The sequence below is a fragment of the Juglans regia genome, chromosome 5 (genome assembly GCF_001411555.2).
Source record: "Juglans regia cultivar Chandler chromosome 5, Walnut 2.0, whole genome shotgun sequence".
Lineage (NCBI taxonomy): Eukaryota > Viridiplantae > Streptophyta > Magnoliopsida > Fagales > Juglandaceae > Juglans > Juglans regia.
In genome coordinates, this window is record NC_049905.1 from 2,487,792 (window position 1) to 2,497,986 (window position 10,195).

The following is a 10,195-nucleotide window of genomic DNA, read 5'->3' on the forward strand; positions in this document are numbered from 1 at the left end:
CTGACCCTGTACGCCAGCTTGACAAACCTTTTTTGATGCCTATTGAGAATGTATTCTCAATTCAGGTAAAAGCATTCATTCAGCATCAATGGTTAAGCTTTTCATTAGGGAAGAAACTGCATTTGAGTGAGAATGAATTTTATTACTTATTTTCACTATGCTTCTGTGATTTATGCCTTTCTGCATTTGAGGGATAACTTAAAGTTGGCATAGACTGTATGTTTTTATTTGCATTTCACTTAATTTATTGATTTCAGTGGATCCATAGAATAAAAAAGTGAAGAAATAAGGTAGTGTTACTGAAATGTCATCATTTCCGCAATTAAACTTTTTATGAAATGACCATTTCAGACTATAGGCCTTTTATCAATGTTCTTGTTTGATATTCTCTGTGCTTTAAACTTAAGATGGATTCTTTACTCTTTTGCTGCTCATATACTTTTATGGACAAAGATTTTTCTTGAAAATTTCAACATAGTCTAATTTTGCTATATGCAGCAAGCATGCTAGATTAGTGGGCAGCAAGCATGCTATATGCAAGCATGGTCAACTAAAGTAAGTGTAATTTTACAAGATTAAATTACATGAGCAGCAAGCATGCTATATGTTTTATTAGTGAAATTATGTATATGGAAGTGTGTAGAGGAATTCATGAATTTGGTGCTAAGTAGCCAAGTGTGTTATGTATTGATGGAATGGAGTGGCTTCACTCACTACAACAAATATGGGCTAAGGTATGGCAGACCTTTATGTTTCCATTGTTCTCACTTCTCCTTACCTATAATTTGTTTGATCTTAAGCTATTTTTGCCTCTTTAAGCTAAGTTCTTGTTCTTACAGCTACTTTTCTTGTCTCAAGGCTACGGGCAGCTTCACCACCAACCATCCGAGACATTCTTAGCCCCAAGAGTTTTGGTATAACCTCTATTTCCCTATCTCTTAGATTAATAAGCACACTTGATTAAATGATCTTGTATTTGAATGCTTGGACATAGGCAAGTTGTGTTTATTGGGTTGGAATTGATTTGAGCCATGAATGAAACTTATAAATCTTTATGATTGTGTTTAGGGTTGGTGTATAAATAAAATTCAAGATTTATACATTGAATGTGTTGGTTTCAATGAACCAAGAAAAATAATGTGTAGGTTGGGAATTGTGTGGAGCCATGAATGAAGCTTATTAAAATTTTAAAATTTGTAATTGTGTTGGATTGATGTAGATGTGCAGCAAATATGTTAGTAAGTTTTATAATTGATAAATTGAGTATGTGTATGGGCGGCAAATATGTTAGATTTTACCTAAATGCAATGGTTTATAGATTTGAATTTACATGAGGAACTTGAAGTCCAATAATTGGACAGATTTGATTATGTTGAGTGTGCTATGCATGAACAATGGATTGTGTGATAGAGCTTAGTTTAGGAAAGTTATGCATTTTTTCATTGATTAAATAAATTAAAGGTAGTTTAATTATAAACAAATTTTAATTAAATGTAGTTGTTTGGGTTAGTTATAATCTTTCATTGGTTCGGATATAATAATTATAGCCTCTATTAGACTATTTGTTATGATTATTTTTGGCTCAGTGTTTTTTTTTTATTAGACAATTTTATTTTTTTTCTGAAATCTCTTAGCATTTGCCGCGAATGAAACTCATGGCAAATACTTTTTTTTGTGGGAAGTAATTATTTCCCATGATAAAATTTCTTCATAAATAAGTATTTTTGACAAAATACTTTGTGAAAAATATATATTTCTGCCATCTAGTACTATTTGTCACGAAATTTTGTATGTTTTTTCTGCCCTTGATGTTGTGGAGAAAGATATTTTTTTGTCATGAGTTAAATTTTTGGTGAAAAAAGAGCTTTACTTCACCGGTTATATGCCACCAAGCTGCCACAGATCAATTTGGTGAGAAAAATCTTTTTGTCACTATGGATATATTTTTTCTGACCATTGTTCCTCTTGACAAAAACTAGTATATGTTGTAGTGTTTACAAATAAACAACAAAAAGAAATATCATCCCTTCTCAATGCACAAGCTCCTTTCTTTTTCTTTTTTTTGTCCTCATGAATTCATTAGTGAACCTGGGTACAGATCTATCTGAATCTATAAATGGACCTGAAACTGTACATATATGGGGTCCATCTTCCGTGACCTCTTTCTTTGTTTTTGTCGTTTTTAATGAGCATCCGACTAACAGCCCAAAAACGAAATACCTCAATAATTTCACCATCTTGGGATCTTTACATGGAAAAAGAATTGACCAATGATAGTTACACAACACAATATATTTCATAACATATATTTTAAAACAAAAATATATTTATAAAATGCTACTACTTTTATAAGGTATTTTACGAAATTATTCTTCATTTTAAAACATAATTATGTAAAGTGTTATAAAAAGTGACGTGTATTTATCATTTTTCAAAAAGATTTTAGGGGTGAATTGTGGTCGATCGAATGGACTGAATTCATTCACGGATCTAGATGTTGTGAAGTTGTGATAGATCATTGGATTAGATTGTGCATATATGGCAATCCTGAAGTTCATCAGTATATACAAGCAATCTAAAGGGACAACCAATTTTTCATCGTTTAATTATATTTTAAGTGATCATTTTCATTAATTATCACTTGTTATTTAAGATATGTCACATAAAAAATGATAAGATTTAAGATAATCAAGAGTATCATTACTAGAGCAAATTTTATTTATGTATATGTACCATAAAGAAAGTTGGACCAAAATCTGTATTTTTTAAGGCTTTGTTTCGGGGAAAACTGAGCTAAGTTGTTGATTTCCCTCACTTTCATGCGTTAACAATAAAGTAATACTAGATATAATTATGAATTATACAAGCACCGCACAATCTTTTTTTAAAAAAATGAGATCTAATATCATTAAAAAATTAGTTTTTGATCTCATATTTATTTATTTATTTTTAAATAAATACACGACACTTATACATTTATAACTATAAAAATCATCTCTCTTTACAATACTAGTCGAGATACTCTGACTGCACCTTCACAAATCAGCTGGATTCGTTTGGACCCAGCAACACTAGTCCCTCGAGTCGAGCCCATGCATTCATACTACGTCTCATAAAACGTGGCCCTCTTGAATAATGTCAGCCACACTCTCCCAACAAACTAGCTAGGAGTTGCATGAGGAGAATGCATGATACGGCCATCGTAGGTGTCGTGTCAAAAATTTACAATTTCAAGTTGATGCTGCAACACCAACAAAGACATTACACGATACGGCTATTTTTTGGGTGTGAAATTAGCCGTTGAGGTAAATTTTTATTATATCTTAATATTTAATTGATTACCATATAAAGAGAGAGTATAACATCATCACCCATAAATTTATAGCTGATTCAGAAACCATGCATGTAATTACCAATTAAACAGATCATCAGCAAACGACTAGTCATCATTAGGTGGGTGAAATGGTAAAATTATTTGCACACCAACTGGATCTATCTCTCCTGCTGAAACTGAGAATTAAAATAAAAACAAGAAATTAAAGAGAATATTTAAAGAAGTACCATCACAGGGGCCCTCGAATATATATCGTATGATCATCACAAATGGTAGTTTTGCGTCTTGATCAACATCACTACTAGTAGTACTAACCCCACCGAAATATTGGAAATCCGCTACCATCGATCATATTAATTCCGTTTCTTTGACTCTGGCCAACTGCAATTGGTTGGAATAATAATCATAATATTAATATTAGTTCAGTGATCATATACTCAGTTCAAGATTATAAATAGAACTTTTAACATTATATCAAGTTGATATATATATATATAGTTTGTATGGATATGAATATACATCATGTCAGATATATATATATATATTATATCATGATCTTTAGAAATCCAATTATTATTTAAAACATTAAGGCCTCGATTGGAGGATGAGATGGGGTAACAAATTTATGAATAGTAGTGAAATAATTTATGAGAAATAGTGAAATAGTTTGAGTTAAGAGGTTTTATTAAATTTTAAAAAATGAGAGAGAAAACGTTGAATTAAAATATTATAAAGTTAAAATATTGTTAGAATATATATATATATATAAATATTTGTTTTGAAAATTGAAAAAGTTGAATTATTTTTTAGATTTTATTTGTAAGTTTGATAAAGCTGTAATGATTAGATGAAAAAGTTAATTAATATTTGAAATTAAGAAATATTTATATTTGAGTGATATTTGAGAAGGATATGTGATGAGATCGAATGGAATCAAATGGATTCCCAATTCAAACTAGGCATAATTATGTTCGATTAAAGAAATAATAGTCGTGATCATCTTTTCCCATCGTCACTTGCATCATGGATCACTATATATACCATGGAATATTACGATTGCTAAGAGTTGACATTTTCGATGGTAATGGCATCCGATCCATCGAGTGTCACAAAGAATTAGAATAGTCCATATATAAAGAGTAGTATCATTACCTCCATACAATCACGTATCATTAATTACCTCGTTCTATATATAATATAATTAAGCATATTAATTTGGAGTAATCAAAGAATTTATAACTCAACGTAGAAACACAAATATTTTATATTCACAAAAGAATGCTCTGTATAGTCATCATCAAGTATTTAACGAGAGATACATTTTTAAGGTGTACAAATACTGCGTACTTAATTATATTTTAAAAAAATGAACTTTACTATTAAAATATAATACTTTTCATGTGAGTTTCAGATTTATTTATTTATTTATTTTCAAAAAGAGAGTGTGGGCAGGGTTTGCCTATCTTAAAACTGTAAATATCATTTCTCAATTTTAGAACACTAACAATATATCAATCATGATAATTACTTGTTTTCGAAACTAAGAAAAAATTGTAAACCATTCGAAGCTTCATTATTGATACAAAAAGATGCTAATTATAAGATAAACCAATATTTTTATCCACATAAACATTAGTATATAGTTCCAATAACTTTAGGATTTCCGAAATAAGAAGAACAAGAATTAATAGTTGAAAATCGGACCGGCACTAGATGATGATAGGGTTTTATTTTGCATGTGCTAATCTTTATTATAAGATCCTTTATTTGGAAGTTGCTTGTAAGTTGGACAATGATACATAAATATTGAAGCCAAACAACGCACATGTGAGACTCATCTAGCTTGATGACAGTAGTACTTTAGAAATTAAGAAAGGGAAAGTGTGGACAGAAGAAGAAAACCTTGCGTTCGGTCTTTATGAAGAGTTTCCTTCATCTTCAAATTATGTTCACATGCATGATCACGATGAACGTCAATTTCGGGTATAACGTTTTAAGATGTACAAACTTTGAGCATTTCTTTTGAAAAATAATACGCCCCATCATTTAAAATATATTTTTCATGCGAACTTAAGGTTTGTATTATTTTTTTTCAAATAGAATACGTGAGACTTGCAGATATTAGATTGTATGAATTATTTTCCCAACAAAAAATATAAAAAATAAGATAAATGGCTATGTTAATAATATAATTAAAAAAATATTTTAATTACAAAATGATTATATAAAAATAATTTTACAAATTAATACGATTTGATATGGTTTTTCAAATTATATAATTATTTTTATTATAAAATAAATATGATGGATCATGTAAATTTATATTAATTTATAAAATTATTTTTATTTAATTTGATCGTAAGCACATCATGATATATATTATTGTGAAGAGCCTTGTTCATGAGAAGATCAGCTTTTGTTGGTTTCCATAAATGGCCAAACAGGTACAGTACTACTAGAGGAAGCCTTAATTATCATCTTTAGCCCTTTTGAGATATTTCACAAAAGTATGGGTCAACAGTACAAGAGTAGATGGCATGCACGTATGAACGTACAATTATCTCAAATTCACGACTAAATGAATGGCCTAGAAGCAACGACAAACGTACGCCTACTAAAAGTACGACTTATCCACTCCATTACTCTCCTCTTATTTGATGAAAATTTGTGCTTTATTGGTGAAAGAAATTCCAGGGCCACTAGAAAATTTTAATTTTCTCTTTCTTTGTCATGTTTCCGATCCCTTTCCGCTGCCAATAATGGAGGGACTAGCCATTAAAGCCCTTCATTAATGAATCTGTAAAAGTTAAGAGGCTAGCTTCGGCAGGCAGGCAGGCGGGCGGGCTATATTGAATTTGGCCTAAATACGCTCGATCCAATGCCTTTAAAAATTAGTACCAAAACATCAAACAGTTTGGTTTTCATAATAAAACTTCATGAATATTATATTATATGTTAATTAATGATCGATTGCTTGAATCTAGACATGTTTCGGCAACACGCGGTACAGTTACAGCTAATTCAATCCGCTCAATTCGCCATATGAAGCACGAAAGTTACGATTAATATGGATCGATCGTCCGCGCGCAGGCCGGCAGCAATTTTGCTTGGCGCCCCGGCCGGCCAGATACATACATGAATCCTAGCTAGCTACTAGTTGAGCATGAAAAGTTGTGCCGCCGGCGATCCGATAATTAAGAAAGCTCCATTATTTTTATTTACAAATAATACTGAAAACCACAGCACAAACGAGTTAGAGTACTCGTTCGGAACGTCCAAATTACGAACGCGACCAGGAACAACGTACGTCTTATATCATATTATTAACATTTGCTACTACTATATGATCAACACAAGGCTAGCTTTTTGACAAAGAATCTTGCTGATCATCTCTGATCTCAACACATTACATCCTTGAGAAGCTTGTACCTGCGCGTAGCGGTCCGTGGGGAAGGTGTCGGACTCTTTCCTTTGTCGGCGCTGTCTTCGCGATGATCATGCTGCTTTATTTTGTGATCTCCAGAATACTCAGACCGGCTTGTGATAATTCTGGTCTCGTTTACTGCCTCAGGTTTCTTTGATGAGGAGCTGCTTATGCCTTGTTTTTTGCTCCTTTCCTCACTTTGGCACCAATCGCACTGTTCAATCGGCTCCGCAAATTCGCTGTAGTGGTTACTACAATACCTAATTTTCAACAATCGAACAAACACAATTGACCCATAACATATAATCAGAAAGAAAGAAAGACACGATGACAGGATCAGTCCCATAGTTATATGCAGATAACAGCTAGCAGGACTAAGCCTTTTAATTGATAACATGCTGATGATCATTAATGCTAATGAGGCCCAGGATCATGTCTTCTAGCCTTGTCTAAGATGTGAAGATATGCTCCATGCCATATCATTAAACACGAATGACGATATTGTGGTTAGTTGAGGTAGCTAGGCACCTATTGCACATGTATAGAAACGTGATCATGTATATCATGATGATAGGAATGATGATGGGTCGACATGGGTAATCGATAGCCATGGATGGTATGTGAAAGCAACTTACGAGTGCTGGAAGCGGTTGCGGCATTTGTTGCAGCGGAAGAGCTTGTCGGGGAAACCCACGTCGCCGCACATGCAGCAGACAGCACTCTGGATATCCACCATATGATCTGCTTGAAGCAGCTAGCTTTGGATCTCTGTGAGGCGGAGCTAGATAGAATGTGATGATCAAAGAGAAACCCAACAAGATGACCGGAGATCACTCCCAATATTGAGAAAAAGATCAAGGCGAAGAGAGAGAGAGAGAGAGAGTGGCTAGACGCTGGTACATACATACACACACATATATATATATATATATATATATATATATATATTTAGTATCCATATGTCCATATTGGATAGATGCTGATATACACAGGTAGACCACAGGTTGCTTGCAGTCGTTTTCAGCTAGGGCAGGAAGAGAGAGACGTGAACCTTAAAATTGAGATATACAAAATGACATCTACGTCCCGGTCTTACACAAAATGACCTCTATGCCCCTTGCGAACATTAAAAATATAATTCATAAAAATCCTTTTACGAGGGGAAAATAAAAATCAGCTAAAATATGTCACTTCAAATAATATAACTAGACAAGTCCTAAAAAATATAATAATATTTAAGGATACAACTGATATGATATGAAAAATATATAAATAATAGTGAGATAGTTGTGAATAGTATTAAAATAATTTGAGTTAAAATATTTTATGAGATTTTAAAAAATGAGAGAAAAAATTAATAAAAATATTATAAAGTTAAAATATAATTTTTTAATATAATTTTTCTTTTGAACATATTTGAAAAAGTTGAATTATTTTATATTTTGTTTGTAAGTTTGAGAAAATTGTAATAAATAATAATTATTAAATGAAAAATTTAAAAATTAAAAATTTAAAAATGTTTATGTTTGAATTATGTTTGAATGTTGAAATGAGATGAGATGGAATGAGATGGTCTGTAAAACCAAACGGGGCCTAAGACCTTTATTATTTTTCTCCCATTTTTTTTAAAAATTGTATTCTTCATCTATCGATCGATTATTGCCTTTTGCTGCTTTACAGTGGTATATATCTCAATATTACCCAACACCACTCTTTTGTTCAAATTAGAAAGTGAAATGCTATAGTTATTGACTCATTAAGAGATCACATAAAAATAAATCTGTAAATTGACATGACATCATATGATATGTTATATTTACTAATTTTACAGTCTAACATATCACATTGACGTGACGAGTTTACTTTTATGAGATCTAATCGTAGTTAAAACATTTATCAATTAGAAATCAACATTGAAATATACAATATCTTTTCTTTTTTTTTTAAGTTGATCATGTTATCCGTTTAATGTTTTGATAATTTCATTTAACAATTTAATCCATTTTCAATTTTGAAAATATCAAAACATCCTATATTTTACATCAACTTGATATCATCCATTTTAAATCGGATGACCAAGATGCTTATCCTATCAGCTTTTTGAAACTTATTATTAGCCATGGGATATCGGGTAGCTCAATGATCTTTGATTTAACAAACACAGCCTTAGAGCAATTATCAAATTTTAACAATCGAGGTAATTCTTTTGTTAATTTACCGATTATATTTACAATCTTAATTATGATAACATATAGTATTTCGAGCACATTATATTTTTATATAACACATACGTACGTACGCGTCATATGTCACTTATGACGATTATATTATTTACACAACTTCTCTTATTTTCACAAAAAGATGACATCTTCGGGGATTATAATCTACGACTTCACCCTCTCTCATTTCTAAACTGAGTTTTACATTTCCTCATACTTAGGTGCTTCTTTCATTCTTTTTTATTTATTTTTTATTTGGAGCCTCCTTTCATTCAATGGAAAAAGAAATATGAATATTAACGAAGGGATCGAAGAGGGACAATCAGAACCAGGATGAGGATAAAAATAAAGAGAAATGTTACTATGCATTCAAATTTATGCAACTCCTTTTGCATCTTTGACATGGCACTACAATGAACGTATAGAGTGCCATGCAACTTTTTAAAAAAATTAAAAACAAATAGAGGGATTCCAAGATTTTAGTATTTCTCTTTTTATATGTATAGAAATCATTTCGTTTTAAATATATATTTTTTTAATTTTTTAATATGACATTTCTACAGTGCCCCCTGACGTGGCTTTGCCACTAGGTGGCCACATCAGCCATTACTAAAAAATAGAAAAAAAGGAAATAATATTTGAATAGTCAACTAAAGGAGAGTTTTCTATTTTTTAAATTTCTCACCATCCAAACAAAGAGTAAGGAGCATAAGAGATGAAGCGTAAAGTTTCATAATCTCTTGAATGATTTTGAGTTTTCCCATGCATTTTATTTTTTATTTTTATTTTTTAATAACGATTGTCGTAGCCACCATGTGGCAAGGCCAGGGAAAATGCAGGGGCACCCTAGTATTTTCCTTTTTAATAAACCACCTATTGTGCCACGTCAAGAATATGGGGTTTGACTGTGGCAATAGGGGATCCACGAATCAATTACCTATTGTTTGTTAATAATGGTGTGATATTTTGCAGAGCTAAGGTGGAGGAGTGGAATAAACTTCAGTCTATTCTACAGCTATATGAACAAGCATCGGGGTCATCCCTTAATAGGTAGAAAACCTCCATCTTTTTTAGTCCAAATACAAAGGCAAGATGATCTAGAGAGGCTGGTGGGGAGATATATGGAAACTGTGGAAAATATTTGGGTCTTCTAGCTATGGTAGGCAAATCAAAATATAATACTCTTCGAGATATAAAGGAGAGAGTCTGGAATAAAAT

General features: G+C 31.7%; 1 protein-coding gene across 1 annotated transcript; it reads right to left on the bottom strand.

Moving 5' to 3' along the window:
* Window positions 1-6,525: 6,525 nt before the first annotated feature.
* LOC108987804 lies at window positions 6,526-7,649 on the bottom strand. Its single transcript, XM_018960821.1, has 2 exons — window positions 7,394-7,649; window positions 6,526-7,018 (listed from the first exon to the last, which is right to left on the bottom strand). Exons 1-2 carry the CDS (start codon window positions 7,492-7,494, stop codon window positions 6,733-6,735), a joined length of 387 nt encoding a protein of 128 aa, XP_018816366.1. The 5' UTR covers window positions 7,495-7,649; the 3' UTR covers window positions 6,526-6,732.
* Between the last annotated feature and the right edge of the window lie 2,546 nt (window positions 7,650-10,195).

Excerpts from the sequence above, each read along its gene's own strand:
- LOC108987804 (XM_018960821.1), bottom strand. The coding sequence starts at position 7,494 with ATGGTGGATATCCAGAGTGCTGTCTGCTGCATGTGCGGCGACGTGGGT. Across the intron at positions 7,019-7,393 it reads CGCAACCGCTTCCAGCACTC|GTATTGTAGTAACCACTACA; the intron begins GTAAGTTGCTTT and ends GTTGAAAATTAG.